General features: G+C 34.9%; 1 protein-coding gene across 2 annotated transcripts in view; it reads left to right on the forward strand.

The window, feature by feature from the left end:
* CSNK2A1 (casein kinase 2 alpha 1) overlaps positions 1-26793 on the forward strand; it is a 60277-nt gene that overhangs the window by 28570 nt on the left and 4914 nt on the right. For both annotated transcript variants that reach the window (XM_074211818.1, XM_074211817.1), the window contains 8 exons: positions 10572-10783; positions 12395-12506; positions 14425-14526; positions 15034-15084; positions 16411-16470; positions 19868-19951; positions 21303-21413; positions 25395-25496. In XM_074211818.1, the coding sequence (XP_074067919.1) occupies positions 10683-10783; positions 12395-12506; positions 14425-14526; positions 15034-15084; positions 16411-16470; positions 19868-19951; positions 21303-21413; positions 25395-25496 (723 nt within the window). In that variant the 5' untranslated portion in view covers positions 10572-10682. The remainder of the gene's footprint in view (positions 1-10571; positions 10784-12394; positions 12507-14424; positions 14527-15033; positions 15085-16410; positions 16471-19867; positions 19952-21302; positions 21414-25394; positions 25497-26793) is intronic.

Below are 26793 nucleotides of genomic sequence, written 5' to 3' on the forward strand. Positions count from 1 at the left end.
TTTTAATTTGTAGGCAGACATGTATTTATAAATAGAATCCCCAATTTGGAGCTAATTACACCTATTCAGAGTGGCTTCCTCTTTGAGTTTCTTCTCCCTCAATTGTGTCTTCCACTCAGCGGCCAGAGTGATTTATCTTAATAATCACAAGTCTATCCATGTTAACCCCTTATTCAATAAATTCCCTATTGTCATTCAGATCAAATATGAACTCCTTTCTTTAGTCTTTAAAGCTCTTCACATGTCCTCAACCTATACTTCCAATTTATTTTGTGTTAAACCATTCATGTCCTTTAGTTCGGCTATACTACTGGCTTTCTTGATATTCCTTACTTGACATTTCCATATATAGTCTAAGTACCTTTACATTGGCCATCTTCCATTCCTGACATGTACTCTGTTTTCACTGAAGCCTCATAGAATTCCTTATTGCCTGCAGGACTCAGTTTGAGGATTATTTCCTACATTTTGCCTTTCTGGTTTTTTCCCAGCTACTAGTACCCTCTCTTCCCAAACTACTTTGTATTGTACATGTCTCCCCAGTAGAGTATAAACTCTTATTTTGATCTGTGTGTGTATGTGTGCATATATGTGCCTGCCTTCTCTTCTCCCCCACTACCTAGTATAATGCCTGACCGTTAAGAGTTTTAAAAATACTTGTTGGTAGGGGCGGCTAGGTGGCACAGTGGATAGAGCACCAGCCCTGGAGTCAGGAGTACCTGAGTTCAAATAATTACCTAGCTGTGTGGCCTTGGGTAAGCTACTTAACCCCATTGCCTTGCAAAAACTAAAAAAAAAAAAAAAAAAAAATACTTGTTGGTTGATTCATTTAGGTCAACCTTCTCATTTTACATGTAAGGAAACTGAGGCCTAAAGAGGGGAGGGATGACGTGAGAAGATATGAGACAGGTAGTAAGTGATGAACTGAAGAGGCAAGTGCTGATCCTCTGGTTAAAAATCTGCCATTCTTTCTTAAAACATACATTTTTTATAATATATAGGCTTAAAATAATTTTGCTGTATTCAAACAATAATGATTTATGGTTGTAAGGAAATTTACATGCATTATCTAAATATATCTTTTTTTTTTTTTTTTGCTGAGCAATCAGGATTAAATGTCTGAGACTAGATTTGAACTCAGGTCCTCCAGACACCAGGGCTAGTGTTCCATCTACTGTGCCATCCAGGTACCACTATCTGATTACACCTTGATGATAAACTTTCAAGATTAATATAGCCAGTATGTGAATTTTACTGATGAGAAATCTGAAGCCAGAGAAGTTAGTGACAAATATAGTCAAAACCATTATGTTGCAGAGTTAAGAGAAAACCCCCTTCTCCTGACATAGTCTAATGGTCTTATTATTATAAAATGATAAAGCAGTGATGGGATTTAGAGTAGGAGGACATGGATTGCTTGTCCCAGTTGTCTACTTATTACAGTGTTATAATTTTGGGCAAGTCACCTCTCTGAACCTTAGCTTTCTTATGTGTACAATCAGGGTATTGGTTTACAAAGGGGTCTGAGTACTTTGGCATTCTAAGTCCTATAATTCTAGTGGTCCCTAATTTCTACTCTTCTTTATGTTTCTTCTCACTCCCCACTTTGTTTATTAGTTTTATTTTCTGAATTTAGTTCTCCTGGGCACCATTTTATTCGTACAGAATCTTATAAGATGCTGAACATTATGAGATTACTGTGCTAGAAATCAAGAATTCCTGGTGTAATTCTCACTGCCTAATAAAGAGTAACCATTTGGTCTGAATGGTGCTGAATGTTTGACAGTGTGCAAATATGGTCTATTGTTGTTATTATTGTTATTATTATTGAATTATTAATATTTTGTTTATTTTGAGTTTTACAGTTTTTCCCCTAATCTTACTTCCCTCCCCCCACAGAAGGCAATTTGCCCGTCTTTACATTATTTCCGTGGTATACATTGATCCAAATTGAATGTGATGAGAGAAAAGTCAATCCTTAAGGAAGAAAAGTAAAGTATAAGAGATAGAAAAATTATATAATAAGATAGCAGGGTTTTTTTCCTAAACTGAAGGTCTTTGGTCTTTGTCCAAACTCCACAGCTCTTTCTCTGAATACAGGTTATTCTCCATTGCAGACAGCCCTAAATTGTCCCTGATTGTTGCACTGATGGAATGAGCGAGTCCATCAAGATCGATCATCGCCCCCATGTTGCTATTAGGGTGTACAGTGTTTTTCTGGTTCTGCTCATCTCACTCAGCATCAGTTCATGCAAATCCCTCCAGGCTTCCCAGAATTCCCATACCTCCTGGTATGTTCCATGACATACATATACCACAGTTTGCCAAGCCATTCCCCATTTGAAGGACATTACTTGATTTATAATTCTTTGCCATCACAAACAGGGCTGCTATGAATATTTTTATACATGTGATGGTTTTACCCTTTTTCATGATCTCTTCAGGGTATAGACCCAGTAGTGGTATTGCTGGATCAAAGGGTATGCACGTTTTTTGTTGCCCTTTGGGCATAGTTCCAAATTTCTCTCCAGAAAGGTTGGATGAGTTCACAGCTCCATCAACAATGTAATAGTGTCCCAGATTTCCCACAACTCTTCCAACAATGATCATTGACCTTTCTGGTCATATTGGCCAGTCTGAGAGGTGTGAGGTGGTACCTCAGAGAAGCTTTAATTAAATGTGGTCAATTATTAAATAGTTATAGGTCTTTAAATTAAGTCTATAATTTAGATTCCATGTGATGAAGGCAGAAGTCGGGGGTTATTTTTGACAAATGCTTGAGAATTTGTAGAATTTCATAGTAATTTTGTTTGTTCTTGGTTAAGGAGCAAACCCTAAATAGGATAGAAAAAAAGCAGAAGAAAACTTAAAACCTGTTAACTGCTATATTAACATATATATACTTTTGTCTGTGAAATAATAGTCTTAAAGTTGGGTTGTGGAGGTTTTCTTGGTCTGGTCTGGTAACTGAGTGGTTTTCAGTCTCTTTAACTGAGATCCTGTTTTGTGATATTATGATCTCCTGTTTTTGACAGTTGGGTGTCAGAATTACTAATAGCAACTCCTATTTCTAAAACACTTAAGATTTATTAAAATGCTTTCACCACATCAGCCCAGTGAAATAGATTGTATTTTTGTCTACTGGTGAGACTTCTGAGGGGTTGTCTTTTGCCCAGTCATATCTCTAGAACTAGAACCTAGCCCCACTGATAACAATTCCAGTGCTTTTCCCATTATGCTGTATTGTAAGAAGTGGTGTTCCTAACTGTAGCATCTAAAGCTTTTGTGTTCTGAGGGAAAGAAAGCATTATGAATCTATCCCTTGTGGGATCTCAGATGCCATCTAGTCTAACTTCTTCCCACCAAAGAAGTGGTGTTCCTAACTGTAGCATCTAAAGCTTTTGTGTTCTGAGGGAAAGAAAGCATTATGAATCTATCCCTTGTGGGATCTCAGATGCCATCTAGTCTAACTTCTTCCCACCCCACCCCCTATTAAAGAATCAGAGGTCCAGAAAGGAGAATTCCAATAGTCCTGATCCATATCTGGTCACTAAGCTGAGCCATATTATGAACTTTTGATTTCACATTCATTGTTCTTCTCTTAGAACAACTTTCCTTTTTGTGCTCAAGTGGGAGCTATGACTTTTTTTTTTTGGTAAGGTAGTGGGGTTAAGTGACTTGTCCAAAGTCACACAGCTAGGTAATTATTGTCTGATGGTGGGTTTGAGCTCAGGTCCTCCTGATTCCAGAGCCAGCATTCTATCCACTGTGCCACCTGGCCATCCATGACTTTTTTAGGGGTTTTTTGTTTGTTTGTTTGTTTGTTTTGCAAGGCAAACAGGGTTAAGTGGCTTGCCTAAGGCCACACAGCTAGGTAATTAGTAAGTGTCTGAGACCGGATTTGAACCCAGGTACTCCTGACTCCAGGGCCAGTGCTTTATCCACTGCCCCACCTAGCCACCCCATGGCTGTTTTTTAATTGAAGAAATGGAAACTTAGATAAATTAAAGAAATGACAAATGACTTGCTCCTGCTTAACTTAACTAGAAACTAAGGAAAAGGAAGGCGGATGTCTTTGGATCATGAAGTAGTTTTTCTGTGGGGAAAGAAGAAACACCCATTACTTTGACATTATTATCTTTCCTGTAATGTTTTATTACAAAATAACAACCCTTAGGAGTGGTAGTTGTAGTATTCTCATTATAGATGAAGGAACTTGGTCCAAAGAGATGAAGAGATGTTTTGAGGGAAACAGATAAACACATGGAAGAATCAGGACTTTCTGCTTTGTGGACAGCATGGAAACTTTTAAAATCCTGGGTTTGGGTTCCAATTTCCCCTAATTGTTAGCTGTTATATTAAGTTAGACTCAGAGAAGCAACCTGATTGCTGAATTTGAAATATGGAAATTATGGTTCAGATCCCACCCCAGATAATATTTAGGTGATCATGGGTAGATCACTTAACCTCTCAGAGCTTCAATTTCCTTATCTACAAAAGGGGGTGATAATATATGATATACTCATCTCTGGTTCTTGTGACAATAGAATTTTCTAATTACCATGAATATGCCTAGGTGCTAGATACTTAATGCTTTTCTAAGTTTGTTTCCTCAGATGTAGAATGTGTAGATTATTAGATCATTTCTAAGGTTTCTCCCAGATTATGACATTGATACCTAAACATAATTGTAACCATCATTAGAAAACCACTGATAGCTTACATTTTAAAAAAATTTATTTTATTTTTTATTTAAGGCAATGAGGTTAAGTGACTTGCCCAAGGTCACACACCTAGTCAATTATTAAGTGTCTGATGCTGTATTTGAACTCAGGTCCTCCTGACTCTAGGGCAGTGCTCTATCCACTGAGCCACCTAGCCCCCCCCATTTTTTTTAATACTTAACCTAATTACTACCTAATTACTTTCAGATACAGAACAGGAAATTAGACCTTGTTTTTTTGTATAAGAGTCATTTCAAGCCATCTCTTTAACCTCTTAGTTCCTGACAGCTTGGAAAGTAATAAGCCATTGTTTATCTATTACAGAATAGTTACTGAGTAAGGTTTATGGGAAGAGTTTCAAAATATGATTTAAATAGATTAGGGCTTCTATTGTCTAAAAATGATCTGACTCAGTTCCTTATCATGGTAATAACTTTAAAATTTCAATACATTAATATAGTTACAAAGTGTTTTGACTATACTCTTTAATTTTCACAGTAATTCTATATCAAATACTCTTCCTCAAATGAAACAGACTTCTAAAAATGAAATATGTCCAAAATCAAACTGCTACTTAGAGTGACATTCAGGAGAGCCTAATTCAAATCTTCTGACTTTTAATTCCATTGCTTTTTGTTATGCTACTAGTATATTATGAATATTTCTAAATCACTGGCAAATAACTATCCTGTCATTCTAATCAAGTATATGGTTGTTGTCTATGCCAGTGTTTTCCAAGTAAGGTTGGTTAAACTGTGACCTGACTTCTAAGTCTTTTGTCATCAATTTGATGATATTTAGATGGGTCACATACCAGCCTCCCTTTGATAGTCCATTGTGCAATTTCTCTCCAGTTATATTTGCCTTTATCCTTAATACATTATTTCTGTATTGCACACTGTTCCTCTGCTGTGCAAATTCCCAGCCTTTCCCTTTTGGATAGTGTAAGGAGAGAAGTAAAATTGGCTATTATAGACAGTTTATAACCTAACCACTACCTGAGAATCTGCAGCTGTACAGATGCCAGTGGGAAAATTCCATCTACAGTGTCACCATACCACAGTATCCATATGCATACCACTAATTATTTACCCATATCCCCCAAGATCATCTCTTGGGATCAGGAATAATGACCAGGTATGAACCCTTATTCTTCCATTTTTCAATTACAGTGGGACAGCAAGTTGAACAGAATAAGCAGACTTGACTGCAGAAATAATTTTTAATAACTTATAAATAAGTAAATGTACATATGGGCTGAATGCTCACATATTTTAGTGATGGTAGAAAAATCAAAAAGTTGGAGTCCATTGGACTATGCATTACAGAAAGCAATTTGAAAAGAACTAAATTTGAATTTCCCCTTTTTTTGTTTAAAAAATACAAATCTTTCACATTTATGGAATTCTCAGAACACATGACTGCCTGAAAAGAGGCAGATTACCCTGGTCCCATATAACTACTCTAGCAAAATTCTGAAATTCATACTAGAAAAAATACTAATCAAGAAATCCAATGAAAAAATATGTAGTACATACAATACTATGGTACATATTCTTATACACCATCAACTACACAAAAAGTTGCCTAGAAGCCATACCCAAAAATGTAGGAAAGAAGGCATCTTCATAAAGGCTAATCTATTAAGCAAACGTATCTGGGGGCAACAGGAATGGAGGAACCCTTCTCCACCCTCCTCCAGAAAGCTCTACATTGGAGACCTTGAAAACTCTAGAGAACTTCAGGGATCAGTTCAGTTCTTAAGGCTTAAGACTAGGAAAGCCCAGGCCCCCAAAGGTTTCCAAGGTCCTTGGATTCTGAGGGTTATGTAAGTCCTAGAAGACCCAGTCCTCTGAACCTTAAAGATCTTAGAAGAGTAATCTTGGGAGGTAGAGTTCAGTACAAGAACCTAATGAACCAAGGTGAGATTAAATGGAGGTCATAGTTGGCCACTAAGAAAAAGTGTCTGATGATTTAGCATAGCACCCCCCTCACTCAAAATCAATTCATGTGCTTGTCATGGCATCAGCTCTCTGATGTCATGGTCTTCTCCCAGAATGATGAACAAACATCATCATCATCAAACAGATTAATGAATATGGTCCTAGCACAAAGTTTCATTTCTAAAGGTGGAGAGATTATGAAAATATATGAAAAATGATTACAAGTGTAGACTTCCCTCTCAAATGAGAGAGAACAAGTCTTAACAACTACAAACATAAATCCAAAGGGAAAAAAATGAATACCTAGAGAAAATTCAGATAGTAGGTTAATGTGTTTTTAATGAATTGAAATTGGAAGAATAAATTAACCTAGAAGAGAACTCGGTAAACCTTACCAGATAACAGGCTCCCTGAAAACCAGACCAAACCAAAATGAGTAAAATACTAGGGAGCAGCAGGAATTGTAAGAAGAAAATCAAAAGATTGAAACTTAAAAGAAAATGTAAGAACTGGTATTAAAACTTGGAAAACAAGTTAAGGAGACATAATTTAGTCATCAGACTTCCTAAAAGGCATGATTTTTAAAAAGCAAACCTTGGTATCATAGGAAATCAGAAATTAAAACTTGGATAGTAAAGTTCCACACATCAAGGAACTATTCAGGATCACCCAAAACTTAGCAACTTATACTTAAATGAGAGCTATTAAAAATTACAGAAGGCAAAAAAGATAAAGGCTTACAACCAAGCAAAGCTAAGTAATTGGAGGGGAAGGAGTGGAAGAGGGATTGAAGTAGAGTGGTGATGATGATAGAATAGAAAACTTCCAGGTATTTCTGTTTAAAGATCACACCTGAGCAGGAGCTTTAAAAACTCGAAATTTGAGCACTTTGAAGGTGCTGTATGATGTACTAATATTTTAGTAGGGGAGAAGAGACGAATGTCTTGAATTAATTTCTACAAAGGGTATTGAGGTAATTAAATATGGAAAACAGTACTTGGAGAATGAATTCTGTTCTGAGGTTTTGAAAGGGGGGGCAAAGAGATACATAAATATAATTTGGAAGAAAGGGTAGAACTTTATATTTCTCAGAATTTAGAGTATAAGGAGAAATGGTGTATGTGTAACAGGGAATCTCATTTCTACATGAAACAGTTTTAAAAATGGAAGGATAATATCAGGAAAGCAGAGAAAACTTCAGAAAGTAATTTGTGGAATTTATTGTATATATAGTTTTGTTTTATTTATTTATTTATTTATTGCAAGGCAGTGGGGTTAAGTGACTTGCCCAAGGCCACACAGCTAGGTAATGATTAAGTGTCAGAGGACAGATTTGAACTCAGGTACTCCTGGCTCCAAGGCCAGTGCTCTATCCACTGCACCACCTAGCCGCCCCTGCATATATATGTGTGTGTGTGTGTGTGTGTGTGTGTGTGTGTGTATGTTCATATAATATAATCTTTTGTGTTCTGCTATGAATATGGTAATGCTCTTTTTGGGGGGGAAGTTTTTAGTTCAGAATTTAAAAGTTTTATAAATACTTTTTACAATGTCACTTCTCAATGACTGTCTTTCTGTACAAAACCTCATGTAACTAATTTACCTTAGAATACACTGACTCAATCTTGATCAATCAAAGCTTCACCTATATAAAATTTCACTGTACTTATATCCAGAGAAAGATCCCTCAAAGCTTTTGCCCCTGAAAATCACACTTGTTGCTCTTAGTTTTGTCTTTTTCATGCTAGAAAAGATGGAATGAAAAAGAGTGTAAATAAATCATTTTGAAATTATAGAATAGAAAACAAAAAGGAATTTAGAACAAAGCAACTTTGCTACTTCATTAAATTTAATGTTTACTTTTATAAAACTATGTAACAGACGTTCATAATTTCATATGTTCTCATTTCCTTTTTCTATTGACTTAGGAAAATAAATGAACAATGTCCTTAATTGGAAGACAGGAGCATTAAATTCTATTTCTATTCTACTTAGCCCTTTCACAGCCCCCTTACCCCATTTCTTCTATAGAGAAGAAATTATTGTATTCTCTCTTTAGGACTTCACAAGATTGTTATGATGATCAAATGAAGCAGTGGTGTGGAAACACTATACCAATACACTGTATGGTTGTTATTAATTGCAGTATTGTCTTGATAACTGTTCTAAGTCAAGCTCCAATATACACTGGGTAGCCAAGGTTCCATGTAATAGATGCTTATTCTGTTTTTTGTCCTATGCATTTCTATATGTCATAAATTTCTCAATTAGGAAATAGCTTGTGTCAATTGTTTTTTCTTTTATCACTAGTAAGTCAAGGTCTGTGAGATTAAAGCCACCAAAGTCAGTGTCATAAATGGCAGTTAGGAACCAGGGGGACATTATTTTTAAGCAAAACAGGCCTGTGTACTAGATTACAAAAATCATAGGTTGTGTTTTGGTCAGTGCCCAGTAACTGTTAGTTAAGTTTTGGGGATATAGTATTGGTCCACAGAGGTAGATGGGGTTCCTCCAGATAAGTGGGTTTACAAGTGCAAAGCTTTGAGTCTTATGGTTCATGCTATGGGGAGGGGAGGAGTAGGTACTCAAAGGTTGGTTAGGGTTTTTCCCTTGCCCTTTAGAATAGCATTGCTAGTGTAGCAATATCTTTAGCATTGACAATGTAAATTGGATAGTCTTGTCTTTGTTCTATTTAAACCAGTGAAAAATCAGGCACTGATTTATCCTTGCTAGTTACTCAGTTTATTTTGGAGCTTGATCAAGGACAGTTATCAATACAATATTGCAGTTAATAGCAAGACAGTGTATTGGTATAGTGTTCACACATCATTGCTTCATTTGACCATAACAACAATCTTGTGAATTCCTAAAGACAGGATACAATAACTTCTTCTCTTCAGAAATCATCAGATTATTTAGTAGCTGGTTTATTTTCTTTTGGGGGGGGGTGTTGCAAGGCATTGGGGTTAAGTGACTTGTCTAAGGTCACACAATTAAGTAATTATTTTTAAAGTACCTGAGGCCACATTTGAACTCCTGACTCCAGGCTCTATCCATTGTGCCACTTAGCTGCCCTGGTAGCTGGTTTATTGTAAGACAGAGGTCTCTTTGGAAGAAAAGTTCTTAATGAATACAGACATATTTTATTTCTTTTCAAATTGCTTTCTGTAATGCATTTTGTTCTTTTTTTAAATTTTTATTTATTTAAGGCAGTGTGTCATTCTTCCATATTGATCTTCCTACTGTGCACAGTACTCAAAAAACTTAAATGTCTTCATTGTTTACTGCATAGACAATTTAATGTGTGTGGCTTTTAAATGGCCCTCAGTGATAGAGTACCATACCTACCTCTCCAGCCTACCCCTGTTTTCTCCCTCTTTGTTAGAGCCATAGTGGATTACTATTGATTTTTTTTACCCACCACCAAATTATTTTTACCTTATCTGATCTCAATCTTATTGTGCTTTTTGCTTTCCTTAGACACTTAAATAAATACTGCATTTATTGAACTGCATAGCTTTCCTCCCCAATGAAGTCGTAAGCACTTAAGTAGATACTGTTTTTTTATTTATCTTTACACCCTATATGTGCTGTTAAGACATAATAATTATATTTAAATATTGAATGGTTACATCCCAAACCTTTTTTTTTTTCCCCTGGAAATATGAGTTATCTCAGGTTTCCTTGCAAAAAGTCTCAAATGAGCCTTTATAATATGGGAAGAACATTTTAAGGATAGTTTAGATTTTCATATAGTATTAAATACTTTGCTGGGTGATATATTCAAGAGAGATTTGTTGCTAAGTCATAGAGCCAGAAGTATTTTTGGAAGGAGTAATATTTGTAAGCCATTCCTTCCTTTCTCATTTTTTTAAATAACCCTTTGTTTATTTTGTTTCTGCAGTTGGAGAAAACAAGGGGTCTAAACAAGGCCTTTACCCCTAATTGGCTCTGAATTAAGTGACTACCAGAATTTTACCATCCAAGTCCAGCTTTGCCCACCAACCTGTCTGACATGTCGGGACCCGTGCCAAGCAGGGCCAGAGTTTACACTGATGTTAACACACACAGACCCCGGGAGTACTGGGACTACGAGTCACATGTGGTGGAATGGGGGTAATTGTTTTCACTTACTTCACTTTATTCCCCCAAAGGCCCTGACCCTTGTTGGATTTGGCTTTGTAACTTCTGGAAAGCTACCTGTTTGTGCAGCTGTAATAAATATATCAAGGTTGAAGCCAGTGTCACAGTTTGTATACAATCCCTTAGATCTGCAAGTTCTGTTACTGCCTTGAAATAATTTTGTTTCATTGGCCTCACCATTTAAAAACCATTGAATCCTAGCATTCTTTTCACTTGTATTTACTTTAAATGTAATTATTAGATCTTAAGCAAATTGGACTTCTTTGGAAAATACTTCATTAACCCAAGGAGTTTTGAGAATAATATAACAATTGGTACTTAGATATATTAAGAAAACCCTTAGATCTTTGTCCAAAGTACTCTTGGATTAGGGAACAAGCAGGGCCAAAGTTTATACTGAGTATTGTTCCTTTTTTATGAAATAGAATATAAAATCCCTAAGTGCTTGTCTTTGTCTTTGAAATTTGGCCCAGATGTTTACTTGAGCAGTTATAGAGTTATTCAGAGTAGTTTGTTTGAATGTAGTAGTACCTATTTCCTGCCAAAAATAGTTCATATTTATTTATTAAGTTACACCATGTATGTAAACACACACAAAAAAAGGTGGTAAAAATACATACAGGAGGACTGCCATTTATTTCCTTTTGTGTTTTCTTGACAGATGAATATTAATGATTTCAAGTATAAAAGGATACTTTGGCTGTAGTTTGCAAGTGGGCTGTTACTTTTAACAGTTCATTATAACTGTATAAGGAGAGAGTCTTCAGATATGAATCAGAAGCCAATTCTAGTTAGTATAGGTTGATAATCTAGCATTTCCATGCTTGTATTTCAGGGTCTGAGATACTTAGATAATACTTGGATTTTTACTACAGCAACATTGACCAGTTTTCTACTACAACAGTATTGATTATCATCATTTAATTTAAAGAATGCTTTGGACTTAGTCCTATATAAGTGACTCTGAACATCTCTTTCAAGTTTCTGGAATACTGCCATTTATTTTGCATTAATTTCTTCACTTACATGTTCAGAAAAGAGTAAAAAAATTAAGCTTAAACTGTCAAAATTGTAAAGAGTTTATTCCATATCTGTTCATATTTTCACATTATATACATTCTTAGTCCTTCAAACTTTCCCAATATGTCCGGATCCCTATTAATTGTTTGAATAAAATAGATAACCAATCACTAGATGGTTGACTTATAGAATCAACTTTATTGTTCATAAAAGGGGTTGTCTGTCTGCTATTTTGTAAGCAAAATCATCCAAAATAGGAAACAATAGAAATGAACGTCTTAACTTCTTAACTTTTAGTTTGTGCTAAAGTAGAGGGAAAGACTGTCACTTGGTTTATGAGCTACAAAGTGGCCTACCAAATTTTTTTCTTTCCTTTTTAAGCTCTAAATGAGACTGACCTTTAAGGTCATTATCTCCCCCCCCCAAAAAAAAAAGTTTACCAGAATTTTACAAATGTAAATATAGATAGTCATTTTTAAAATCTCTTACTCTCTTCCCTGGTTAGAAAAGATAGACAAAATAAATGTGAAATTTTTTGAGACTGATGGTGTCATTTGTTTTCAGAAACCAAGACGACTATCAACTAGTTCGAAAGTTAGGCCGGGGTAAATACAGTGAAGTATTTGAAGCCATCAACATCACAAATAATGAAAAAGTAGTTGTTAAAATTCTCAAGGTAAGTGAACAGAGAAATTTTACTATTTAGAGATAATTTGAATGGAGTTTTTGTTTTAGTAGTAGGAAAATACTAATGTTTAGTAATCGTGATTGTTTTTTCTTCTCTTTTTTGGGGAGGAGGTGAGAGGCAGTTGGTTAAATGACTTGAGTGTTACATAACCAGTATCAAATGTCTGAAGCTAGAATTGAACTCCGGTCTTCCTGACTCCAAAGCCAATGACACCTAACTTACACCCCCTACCCCCTAACTTGGGACTTTTCAGTGAATTTTTATACCTGTCTTATTTTCTGATGACTATGTCATCAGAAGTAGGTAAAGCAGGTTTCATAGTTTTAGTGGATATAAATGGCTTTTCAGATTTCAGCTAGCTAACAGAGCCAGGACTAGAATACAGATGTCCAAACTTTTAATAACTTATCCTTCCATATTACAAAGTTTTATTTCTTTGTATGTTGATATATAGAAGATAAAGAAGTTTTAATTTCAATTCTTGTTCCCTAGGAACTGAACTGATTAAATTAACTGGTCAAATGAGCATATTAGAATAAGAGTAATAAGAGATTTGTTATGAAAATTTAAAGAAAAGATCATTATTATCTGTTGGAGCAAGAAATGCTTCACAAGAGAAAGCTAATTTGAACTGCCCCTTTAAAAACTGGTAGGATTCAGATAGGTGGGGAGAGGTATCAAATACCTTTCAGATTTCTTTCTAGCTTTAAAATTTAGCATTTTTATATTATACACACTAGGAAATCAAAATTTTCTGAGGAGGTTTGTTAATAAAAAAGAAAATAGTGTTTTAGCTGTAGTTGGTAAGGTGAATTTGAAGGATTAAGACAGATTCAGATTAGAGGCTTTCTAAATAGTGGGAGCAGAAAGTTTCTAATCACTTTTATGAGTTCTAGCTACCCATTACAATTAGGCAGCATCTCTTCATTTAGCACTTTTATCCTGGGAATTGAATGTCTTTTCTGAATGTTTTTGGACCTGAAAAATCTCTCTATGTATGTATGTATGTATGTATGTATGTATGTATACACACATGTGCATACTTCTTCATAAAGAAATAAAAATCTAAGTTCCAAAAAAAGTTAATATTGTTAAAGTGATAAGACTAGTTAAAGCAAGAAAGGTCAATAAAAAAAGTAATATAATAGAATGCAAGTATCTTGAGGACAGGAACTATAATATCCTTTTAGAGAATTCCTCGCAGGCAGTGGTTACTTAATAAATGTGTTAATTGAAGGCAGTATAGAACATATTAAATGAAGACCATATGGACCAGTGCTGTAGAAGTGTTAAGAAGAGGTAGAGGGAATCATTTACAGTTTAGAGTAGATGGCTATTGTGCCCCTGTCTAATTAAAAAAAATATGTGATTATGTGACTTTAGTGTTATAATCGGGAAAGGATTTATGGAAGGAAGCAGTTGTGTTTAGGCCAGGACCTTGAAGATCAATAAGATTCAGGTAAGGGGAAAAGAATTTAGGGATTAGTAATGTCAGGTGGTTAGACAGAAATATGAAGTTTGTTCACAGACCCCTAAATACAGATCTCTGGCAGAGGTTTCCTGTGTTGTTAATTAGTAGTTTTAGTTGGAATGAAGAGATTGGCTTTGAATTAAAGACCAATGAGTTTGAATTGTGAGGGATTTTGAGACTAGCTTGAAGAAGAAAGAAAGGGGCATTTTAACTTCTCAGCTACTAGTTTAAAATTTTACTATTTAAACTTTTATAAAGAATAATAGCTAAGATTGCATTGGGTTTTCATGAGAGTTTATTATAGACCATAACCATTTCTATGCCAGCTATGCCAGTGCTAACCACAAAAGTCCTTTGTTATCTTTGCATTTTTTTCATATACTCAAATACTCTTGAATATTGTATTTTACTGACATGACTTTGTCCCCTTTTTAGCCTGTAAAGAAGAAGAAAATCAAGCGTGAAATAAAGATATTGGAGAATCTTCGAGGTGGCCCCAATATAATCACACTGGCAGATATAGTAAAAGACCCTGTGGTGAGTATGGTAGAAGTTAGGCAGGCCCAACAAAGTTGGGTTTGACTTAAAAATAAAACTGGCCTCTTTCTGTTTTTTCCTCTGTCCCAAAAAGTCCTGCTTTTGAAATGCTTAATCAGATCAACCATTTAATCAGATTAGCCTCTTTCTTTCAAAGAGACCTCCACCCACAGACTATTTCTTATTCTTCTAGGATAAGAGACTGATAGCACTGGAAACTGAAATGTGTTAATCCATTTTGCAAACTCAGGTCCGATGCAGATGGGCACTTTGGGCTGCCTAGAGCCTGGTGAGACTTCAGCTCCATGTCTTCTGTCTGAATCCATCCCAGAAATTACCTAAGTGTGGTGATTATCTGAGGGGGGGAGGGATCTTAGCACTAGAGGGTTTTCTACTACTGAGGCTGAGGCCGAGACTGCCAAACTCACCACAAAGAGCCTGCAAAACAGTGTGCCAGCCAAAAATTTCGGTGGTGTTGTTAATTTTTGTTTTCTTTTTTTTCCCCAGTCACGAACACCTGCCTTGGTTTTTGAACACGTAAACAACACAGATTTCAAGGTATAATATGTGAGACAGACCTTGTCAGTTACTGATTGTTACATGACTTTTCACTAGAAATGATGAAGGACCTTGCATCTAAGAGGGAGCATTTCATCTTGACACAGTATATTTCAAGAGGTTACTCAACAATCTTTGTACTTCCCCACTCATTTGATAGTACCTATAACAAAAACCTGTACTTCACTACTCATCATGCCTGGTAGCTGAAAGATCTCCCCTACTATCTGAAATGAAGAAAGCAATCTTGCTTAATTAGAATTTTCTCTGGGGTGTGTAGTTTCTAAGAACACGTTATTGTGTCTCAAAGCAAGCAAGAACCTTCTTTATAGTAAGATAATTATGAAGCTCTAAAGCTTTTTAAAATAAATGTTAATGCTTGATGTAATGGTAGATCAAATTTTGTTAGAATACATACTACTTTTATACAAAGGATTTCCTAACCTGAGCCAGTGACATTTATTTTAAAAAGTTTTCAGTTCAACAAAATTCTTCCATTACTAAAAATTGTCTAGACTTTAGGAGTTCAGAGAATTTGGGGAGTTATAAAGGGATTTGACATACATTTCGTATTTCACATCATTCCTGTAATAAGGATGTTTAATATCAAAAATTTCCTTTGTCAACCAAAAAAAAGAGAAACATTTTGTTTCGAATCAGTTTAATAAAACTTGAAAAGTACTTAGCTCATCATCCATTTATGAAGCATCCAAAAAAGGCTGCAACCCTTTTGAAACTGAAGAAAAAAATTATCAGATTGTGTTATATCTGCTTCTGAATTGAACTAAGCCAGAAGTACTGTTGAATTGGTTTTGCATGTTTGGCATCATTTTAATCCTACATATTGGGTGATAATCTGCATTGCTGGGAGCATAAACTAAGGATTGGATATTCCCTATTGAAGTGATATTGTATGTGCTCAATAGTTTTTTACTAGAATATATTACAAATATAAGGAGGGTGTCATTGTAGCAGAATAGATAAAACGGTTATTTAATACATCTCAGTTATGACTTTGGGCAGATCACTTCCCATGACCTTCACTTCCTTCTTTGTACAATGAAGGAAATTGGGGTGTCACTTTAAATGCAATAAACCTGAATAGTTCCGCTTCACTTTACATATTGAGTTAAGAATCTCAAATATCCTTAATGTTAACTTGAGATGAGAGAAAATAAGACCAGTAAGTCAGTCAGACTGGAATAATAGTATTGTTCTGCAAAGTTCTCTAGGTAGAACTAGATTTTAATTTACTACAAACAAAATTGAGAAATTACCTTCTTTTTGGCATACTTCATCCTGAGTTATTGTATTTGTCTTCAACAGCAATTGTACCAGACGCTAACAGACTATGATATTCGATTTTATATGTATGAAATTTTGAAGGTAAGATTTTTTGATGATGTTTTGTGGAATAAGCTTATTATATTCAGATGACCTCTATTGCTGGAACTGGTCCTCAAATTCTTAAATGCCCAATGACTATACACAAAGGAAGAAGTTGCAAGAAAACACAGAACTTTAAAAAAGCTAACTCTTCTCAAACTTTAATGTTCTCTAGCCTCTTCCCCTCTTCAGTGCTCATGAAAATTGCTAAAATGCAGGTTTTAGTTTGATACAAGGAAAAATTTGGTAACAATTAGAGCTGCTACTTCAAGAAAAAAACTTGGTGACTTCATTAGTGTCTGTTATAAGAATCTAATTAAATGGCTTCTGAAATCCCTACTGAGATTCTGTGGTTCCATGTAATTGGTTGATCTTGTCGAGACTAGTGAATTTACTTAAAAATATTAAATCAGCAAGAAATTTGGTCTAGAACTCTCTTCTTTGGTACCATGTGGCACTTTGGGATCTTTTTAAAACAATAACAATACGTTATCTCACTGATTTCTTTGGAATGGATCTCTTGGCCCTTAATAGACTAATGAATTGCTTTGGCTAAAAAACTCACTTGGTGGTCAACTTTCTGATGATAAACCTCTTCTTCCTAATTTAGATTGAACCTTGGATGATAGGTGCATAGTTGATTATTGCTTAGCCCATCTTAATGTAGGAGCTACCACACCTTGTATAACAGGCCTGGCTTTTAGACCTCTGAATCCTCTTTATTCCATAATATAGCCCCTGAGTAAACCTTTTTTTAGTGGTTCAGAAATTGTAACTGGTTTTATTGCCTAAAAAAAATTCAATTCCAAATCGAATCAAGCATTCACTGAGTACTTACTATGTGCTTAGTGTCATTGAGGGATAGAGATGTTTTTCAGTGGAATATCTTTGAAATGATTGTCATAAGAGCATGGGTTGTGGTAGGTTTGGGAGGTTTAAATCAGTGACCAGTTTGGGATGAAACAAGACAGTGGGGAAGGATCTAGGACATACCATAGTATTGATGATCTATACTATATTTTATTCATTCTTTGAAAACCTTATTTTCAAGATTAGGAAGGCTAGTTATGGTTAAATTGGAACATTTTGAGTACCTTCCATAATTTTTTTCCTTCTTCCTTCTCTTCTCCCCTCCCCCTTCATCAGGCAAATAAAGAACAAATTACCAACTACAATGTTCCTAAGAGATCATTATCAAATGGTTTATTTAAACCTGTTCTTGGAGGGTGCTGATTTAAGAGAGGACTTCCATTTTTAAAATTAAATTACAAAGTGCTTAGTTCCAAGTTAGATCTAATAGATAGTAGAACACTTTATTAGTTCAGAAGAAAAGACTGACTCTTTTTATGTCTAGTGAGAATTGATCTACTAATTGTAGTAAAATAGAACAAGATTGATTTTGAAGGGAGAACATTGTAATGGATAGAATAGAATCAGGACCAGCATTCAGATCCAGACACTGCTGCTACCTATATAACCTTGGGCAAGGATTTTTATACTCTCTTCTCCCCCTCTCAGCTTAAGTTTCTTTTTCCTGTAAAATGAAAGGGATAGACTAAATAGTAAAAAGTACGTGTGCATGTGTACACGCACGCGCACACACACACACACACACACACACACACACACACACACCTCAACCAATGAGTCTGTACACTCATTAGCTTTTAAAATTTTTTATTAATTTTTTTGTTTTTATTCCATATTCTTTTCCAAATATATGCCTCTCTTTATTCACCATGTTATCTCTTTTACCATTTCCTGCAGTCTTAATATCTTTTCTATATTATATACACACACACATATACATACTGTAGATATTTATGGAAAAATAATAAAAATGTAGGCAAGCAGACTATGCATTATGAAAAAGTCACACTTGACTTCATAATATGAGCATTTACTATTTTGGTGTTGGGAATAATAAATTATTATTTACTCTATTTTCTTTTTAAAATTTATTTATTTCTGTTTTTGTACAAATGATTTTTTCTGCATTACTAAAATATTCTTGTTGAAGAGTAAACATAATAGCCCCTCCCCCCAAAAATATTAGACCCTCATGAGAAGTAAAAGGAAAGAGAAAAAAATGTGCTTCAGTCTGTGTTCCTCATCATGTTATCTCTTAACAAAGATTTTTTTAAAAATTGTTTAATATCACACATCTATAGCCCTTCACTTTCAGAAAGGGGAAAGAAATAGATATTACCAGTTTTTCTCTGGGGCTAAAGTGCTCTCATTCTACTATCAAATCACATCAAATCAACAAGCATTCATTAAGCACCTTTGTGCCAGGCACTGTTATAGTAAGTTTTCTGGATTCAAAGAAAAACAAATTGTAGACCTCAATATGCTACAGATTTACTGAGTTTGTCCCTTGGAGGAGTGTAAACCCAACTTGCCCTTCAAAAAGGGCTTGATAATTTGAGCAACCTATCAGCTGACTTAAAGAGCTGTGTTGGCAAGTTCCAAAGGTTATACCACCCTCTACATCTAGTTAGAAATTGGACACTGCTGCATTGTGATTTGGCACATTCTTGTTTGAAAGCAAAATATTTCTTTTACTTGATAAGATGACAGTTTGAAGTCACTGGTCTTAGAGCCAGAAGACCAGTGTGTTCACAATGATTGTGCTGTTAATTCACATTGTGACATTTGTGAAAGTTACTTTATCTCAGCTACAATTTTTTCAGATTTAAAGATGCAGGTTATGCTTGCACTGTTTCCTTCATTAGATTAGAAGTGAGGTAGTATAAGAAAAAGTACTTTGTCAACCTTAAAATACTGTGGCTATATGAATTATTTAATTAAATATCAATCTTTTTAGAAGTGTGGATATCTGTCAATCTTAGCACTACCATATGCACAGAGCTAGTACATGTTTATCATAATTATAAAACTTGAATAAAGTATGGAATAGGGGCTATAAATGTGGTACAGCTGAAAGAGTACTACACCTGGAATCAGGAGATTCTGAGTTTTAATATGTCTCCCCTTTATCCTTCAACTCTCTTTCTGAGGCCTCAGGTTTCTTTTGTACTATATGGGAAGGTTAGACTATATGACCTTTAAGCTTTCCTCTGACTGTGTCCTGGGGCTACTTCCAACTGTGCCATTTTCAGTATTCTCTGTATTCTCTTTAAATTCTAACATTCTGTGATTTTGATTGCTGTCGAAAAAGATAAACCATTTAAGTGGTTTGTGTCAAAACTATTGAAGAATTAACCCTTCTGAGGGAGCCTTTTCTACATATAGGCAATTATTCCCAGAAGTGTCAAGACTTCATGAGAGGGGAATATTGATAGGAATACAGTAGTGAACACTTAGGCTTCTAGAACTGAAGTTAGCAATGTAATTTCCTAGATTGATCCTTTTCTTTTATACATTCTCTCTGCAGGCCCTGGATTATTGTCATAGCATGGGGATTATGCATAGAGATGTTAAACCTCATAATGTCATGATCGATCACGAACACAGAAAGGTATAAAGCCGCAAACTAAAGTTTCATTTGTCTTCATGATCAACTTCTACATCCATTGAAGTGCAACATGTTTGAAGCCATCATTGCTGAGAATAAAATCTAAGAAGAGAATTAGTATGATGAACAGGAAAGAATTTTGAGCCAGAAATCAGAAGACTTGGTTCTTATCCCAAATCTATCAGTAACAGTTTTTGAGATCAAGTCAATCCAGTTTACTTTCTGGTGCCTCAATTTCCTCATATGTGTAGTGTATTTTATAATACCTAACCTGCCTAACTTACAGGATTGTTTTGAGAATCAAGGGTATGTGAAAGTGTTTTGCAAATTATAAAGCGCTACTAATTTAACGTTTAACTAGATCTTTAATATTACAAAGAGTTCTGATATTGATCATTTTGTTTGAATCTCACAATGTTGTATAGCAGCATAGATATTCTCTTTCTTTTAAAGATAAGGCAATTGAGGCATAAAGGAAGGCTTTACCAAGGTCATACAGCTAATAAGTAACCAGGGGCAGGGCTAAATCCTAAAACTGATTCCTAGTTTCATTGTTCTTGCCATTATATGCTGTTTTTTAAGAGGGGAAAAAAATAAAAGATCTTTGAGATTTTTACATGTTACTAAAGAAATAAACTAGTGCCTATTAAAACATGTCTCTGGGAAATATTTGATTGAGTCATCATTTGAACTAGTATCTTAGTGCCATTGAATAAGCAATAGCCTTAAAAATTCTTACAGTGTGCAGAAGATTGTGCCAGGCACTGCAGAGACTTTTGGTAAGACTTTGTCCCTGCTGCAGTAATGGCAATAAGATACACACAAGTATGCGCACGCACACACAGAATTTAAATACAAATGAAGATGACAAGTTCATATGAAAGATTCACATAAAGTACTATGTAACTCACATTTGAGAAGGAAGAGATTACTGTGTAGATGAAAGAAACAAGACTGCGTGAGGAGAAAGTGGCAACTGATCTGGGCCTTGAGACTAGTGAAGGGTTTCAACACGTGATGTTTGATATAAGACTATTTCTGATGTGGAAGACAGCAAGGGCAAAGGCATAGAAGTAAAAGAAAAACTTCAGGAACATATTATTCATTGTGGCTGGAATATAATTCTGAAGGGAAGGAGTCAATACAAGTGGAAAGGGACAATTCAACTTCTGTCATTCAGACACTGATTCCACACAAGCACAGTTCTCATGTCGGGGGCATGGTGGTGATGGATATTTTGTCAGTTGATATTATATTGCTTCCACTGGTTATTTTCTGTCTTGGAAGGGGAAATGTTTTGTTTACCACTTTTTCAAAGACCCCAAATTTACCTTATTTCTCCATTTTTTTGTAGCTGCGACTAATAGACTGGGGCTTGGCTGAGTTCTATCATCCTGGTCAAGAATATAATGTCCGAGTGGCTTCACGGTATTTTAAAGGTCCTGAGCTTCTTGTAGACTATCAGGTAAGAAGTAAAAATGAGCAATTTTTTGTTAATTTATCACTAGAATAAAACACCATGATTAGGTAGAATTTGTATCAAGGAGAAAGGGATGTTCAAAATTAGGAAAGTAATCAGCATAATTAACCATCAATATTCATTGGAAATTGCTCTATATTTTCCTTTGTTTTATCTTTTCCTGATTTAGTTATCACCACCCATTTCTTTTAATAGATATTTTATTTTTCCATTTCCATGTTATGGAAATTTTTCAACATTCGTCAGCTTGCACATTTTTAAGTTAAACATTTTTTTTACCACCCTTCCCATCCCCCCATCCTTGACTGTAAAAGATCTGGTAAAAGTTGTGTAGATTTGTGTTTAACATATTTACATTAGTCATTTTGTTTATGAAGAATTAGGATTAAAGGGCAAGAAGGAAAAACATAAGAGAAGTTTTTTAAAAATATGACCATCCATTCAGATTCTGTATTATTTTTGTGTTTTTTCCATTTGAATTGGAATGGCATTGTCCATAACACATCTCTCAAGATTGTCCTAGAGCTCTGAATTGCTGAGAGGAACTGCATCCTTCATACTTGACCAGGTCACAGTGTTGCTATTAATGTGTACAATGTTTTCTTGGTTCTGTTCCATTCATTCATCAGCACCCATATTCAAGGCATAAAAGGGATTTGGTAGAATTCCTTCTTCACCTCTTTTTTTAGAATGGTTCATGAGAACCATTCTAGCAGCTAGGTGGTTGCAGTGCATAGAGCACCAGCCCTGGAGTCAGAGGACCTGAGTTCAAATTTGGCCTCAGACTGCCTAACTGTGTGACCTTGGTCAACTCACTTAATCCCATTGCCTTGTTAAGTAAATTTTAAAAAAAAAATTTAAAAGGTATATTAAAAAAGAATAGTTTAAATAGAATTGGAATTAATTGTTCCTTGAATGTTTGGTAGAATTCACTTGTAAATCTATCTGACCCTGGAGATTTTTTTCTTAGGGAGTTTATTGATAATTTCTCCAGTTTTTATTTCTGAAATGGGATTTATTAAGTATTTTATTTTCTCTTCTGTTAATCTAGGTAGCTTATATTTTTGTAAATATTCCTCCATTTCACATCTTAGATTGTTAAATTCATTGGCATACAGGTGGGCAAAATAGCTCTGAATTATTACTTTAATTTCCTCAATTTTCTCACCCTTTTAAGTTTTGATACTGATAATTTGAATTTTTTTTCTTTTTTTTAAAATATGATTAATTGGGGTAGCTAGGTAGTACAGTGGATAGAGCACTGGCCCTGGAGTCAGGAGGACCCGAGTTCAAATGTGGCCCAGACACTTAATTATCTAGCTATGTGACTGAGGCAAATCACTTAACCCCATTGCCTTGCCTCCAAAAAAATAAAAATAAATCAGATTAACCAAAGGTTTATCTATTTTATTGGGGGTGGGTTTTTTTTAATAAAACCAACTCTTAGTTTTATTAGTTCTATACTTTTCTTTCAGTTTTATTAATTTCTCCTTTGACATTTAATTGGGGATTTCTAATTTGTTCTTTTTTTTATTCTTTTAGTTTTATGTCCAATTCATTGATCTCTTCTTTTTCTGTTTTATTCAAATAAGCGTTTAGATATATAAAATTTCCCCTAAAAACTGCCTTGGCTGCATCCTAGAAGTTTTGGTATGATGTCTCATTGTTGTCATTATCTTGGATAAAATTGTTGAATATTTCTATGATTTCTAGTTTGATTCACTCATTCTTTATAATAGGTTATTTTCCAAATATTTTTTATTTTATCTCTCCACAAAATTTTTATTACATTATGATCTGAAAGGGGCACATTTACTATATCTGCCTTTCTACATATGATTGAGATTTTTATACTCTAGACTTCTGGAAAAAACTGAATGGAGAAGGGAATATTCCTTTTCATTGCCTTTCCTCTCACTTAATTCTCCTCATTTCACTGAAACTGCTCTGTCATAACTTAACAATAGTCATATTTGCTAATCTTTTCTTAATCCTTTTCTTTCTCTGTATAGTCTTTGACATGTTGATCACATTCTTTACCTTGATATTCTCTTCTCTAGGTTTTCTTGATACAACTTTCTCCTGGTTGTACAACCTCCTACCTAAGGTGATGATCTCATCAGTTCCCATAGATTCAGTTATTATCTCTTTGCTGATAATCCTCAAATGAACTTATCAGATGTATTCATCTAGCCCTAACTTTACTCTTGACATTCAGACTCACATTTCCAGCTACCTTTAGGTTACCTGATACAGTAAACACCTTATATTCTATATCTATATCTAAAATTAAACTCATTTTTCTTTCCATTCTTCACTTCCTTAATAATGTTGAGGGCACCACCATTCTTACAGTCACTTGCAACCTACCTGTCATTTTCAAATCACTCTCACCTCTCAGATATCCAGACTTTTGCTAAACCTGGTCAGTTTACCTTATTAACATCTCTGACACCTTTCTCTCTTCTGACACTGCCACTAGACTGATGAAAAGATTTATTACCGGGGGCGGCTAGGTGGCGCACTGGCACTGGAGAGTCAGGAGTAACTGGGTTCCAATCTGGTCTCAGACACTTGATAATTTAATTACCTAGCTGTGTGACCTTGGGCTAGCCACTTAACCTTATTTACCTTGCAAAAACCTTAAAAAAAAAGATTTATTACCTCATGCCCAGGCTATTGCAATAGCCTGCTAATTGGTCTTCTTGCAACAAGTCTCCCACTTCCCCGCCCCATTCCAGTCCATCTTCTGCTTCATCTATCACAGCCATCTTCCTAACACACACAGGTCTGATCTTGTTACACACACACACACACACACACACACAGAGAGACACATACCACCCTCCCAGCAAATAAACTTAAGTCCAGTGCCTCCATATGATTTTTAGCAACCTTTATAACCCAACTTCGAACCCCCCCATTGTTAAAATCTCTCATCCTACTCTGTGGTCCAGTGACATTTACCTCCTCAAGACATTTCATCCTCCTTACTGAGCATTTTCACTCATTGTCCCCCATCCCTATAAAACTATCTCCTCTCCTGGATGACTGAAGTCTCACTTAAAATTCCAGTTCTACAGGAAGCCGTTCCCTATCCTTAATACTAGTGCCTTCTTTCCTGTGGTTTATTTCCAATTTGTCCTATATACAGATTATTTGTACATGGTGATTTGCATATTGTTTCCCTTATTAGTCTGTGAGCTTCTTCAGAGAAAGGGTTGTCTTTTACCTTTCTTTGTATCCCCATCACTTAGGATAGTGCCTAGCACATAGGAGGCACTCAGTAAAAACTTTTGACTGACTAGAAGTTCTTTAAGGACCCTTCTAGTTCTGATTTTTGGTCTTCTACTTTGTAGGTCCCTCTTCTCATCTCTGACCAAGAGGAACAAGTCTAACCACTCTTCTATGTGACAACTCTTTTTATACTTGAGTGTATCTTTCATCTCTTAAGATAATAAAATTTTAGTCCTGAAAGAGACCTTAAATATTAAGTCAGAAAATCTCTTCCTTTCCCTTCCATGTGGAAACTGATTCAAACTAATTTTTCCTAAATTTTATTACCGACATAATAAAGTTGGAACTAAAAATTCAAGTCACCTTGGCTGACATTCTTTCTAGTACATCATCTTTTCTTTGACCTATATATCTATTTTGACACATTCCACTTATGAAATTCCATTAATTTCAATGGGCATGAAAAATCTGATAAAAAGAATATTTGATCCTAAATTAAAATAAATATAAGTATTACAGAACTATTACATAGCATTCTCTAGTTTTCCTGATTCTGTATTCTGTTGAATTCAACAGCTTTCTTCCACACTAAATTAAGTTCAGCTAACTTTGGATTTACCAAATTCTCAGTGAAACAATGTATAACTTTAGGGGGCTTGTTGAAGATTGAACCAAGTTAATCATAAACAGTGCCAGTGGATATCTTATTATCTCTGTTCTTTTGTACAGATGTATGATTACAGTTTGGATATGTGGAGCTTGGGTTGTATGTTGGCAAGCATGATCTTTCGAAAGGAACCGTTTTTCCATGGACACGACAATTATGATCAGGTGATATACTATAACATGTATTTAACATCAGGATGATATATATATATAACATCAGGATAACATCATTTCCTGAAGTGAAATTTGTAAGCACAGCTAGAAATATGTCTCCAAATAGTTTCACAAATTTTATATTGTGTTTAAAGGTTAATTACTATGAAAGAAATTTTCGTGAATTTTGACATTTCTCTCCTTATAGGAGGGGTGTGAGGTGACTTCTTTGATAGAAATAGGGAGAGAAGAGCTGTTTTTTTTCTGCCTCCACTAATACAAGTATATCTCACTTGTCATTAATTGGTTCTATAAAAAATATTTGAGCAAAACAAGCATCACTTAATGTTCCACAAGAACTATGTCTGTGCCCATAAAGTAAGTAGTGAGACAGACTGACCCTCTGGTGGGGGTTAATGCCACCAAGGTTAAAACACTAACATACTATTATTAACCAGTTGATTTATTTACTTCATTTGATCATTGTACCATTCCAGTGAAGTGTATAGGTCAAGGTACAGAGATCATAAATCATCTACTCCAACCTCTTCATTTTACAGATAAGGAAACAAAAATTCCATGAACTAAAAATGACTTGTCCAAAGTCAAATAAATAAGTGAATAATAGAACCAGGATTTGAATAGAAGCTCAGTTTCCTTCAAATTGAGTACTCTTTTGATCCTCATTTTATAGATAGACTTGATTAGAGCCTCACAGCTAGCATAAGTGATAATGTATGGTGAAAATATAGTACTGGATTGAGAATTAGAAAATTTGGTTCTGTTCCTGGTTTTGTCACTAACTGACTGTGGTTTTGGATAATTTATCACTTGATCTTTGTAGACTCATTTTCTTACCTATAAAATAAATGTGTTCATCTGACATCTTAAGCTTCACAAATGTAGTTTATCTGATCCTGGTATATGATTCACTTGAGATTTTTCGCAAAAGATTTTTTTAAAAATTGACTAGCACATATGAAAAGAGTATGCCAGTAGGCATATTAGCCACCCTGATGGTTGGGAATATTTGGACCCTCCTGACTATAAAAGTAGATACTCATTTTAGATTTTCATTCATGAGTCTACTGGTATAAAAACTTAAAAACTACCATCAATGATAAAAGTCTGGAGTCATAAAAAGTTATGCACTGACTGAATGCACCCACAGATCTCAAGAATAATTCAGTCTTTGAATGCTGATGTTTTCATTCACTTGATCAAAATTGTTCTATGATAGTTTTTACTCATTTTACTGATTCGAGGATTTTTCCTTTCTCTTTTAAGCATAACAACTATTTTTCAAGTG

This window comes from Macrotis lagotis, chromosome 1, assembly GCF_037893015.1.
Source record: "Macrotis lagotis isolate mMagLag1 chromosome 1, bilby.v1.9.chrom.fasta, whole genome shotgun sequence".
In the NCBI taxonomy this organism is placed as follows: Eukaryota; Metazoa; Chordata; class Mammalia; order Peramelemorphia; family Peramelidae; genus Macrotis; species Macrotis lagotis.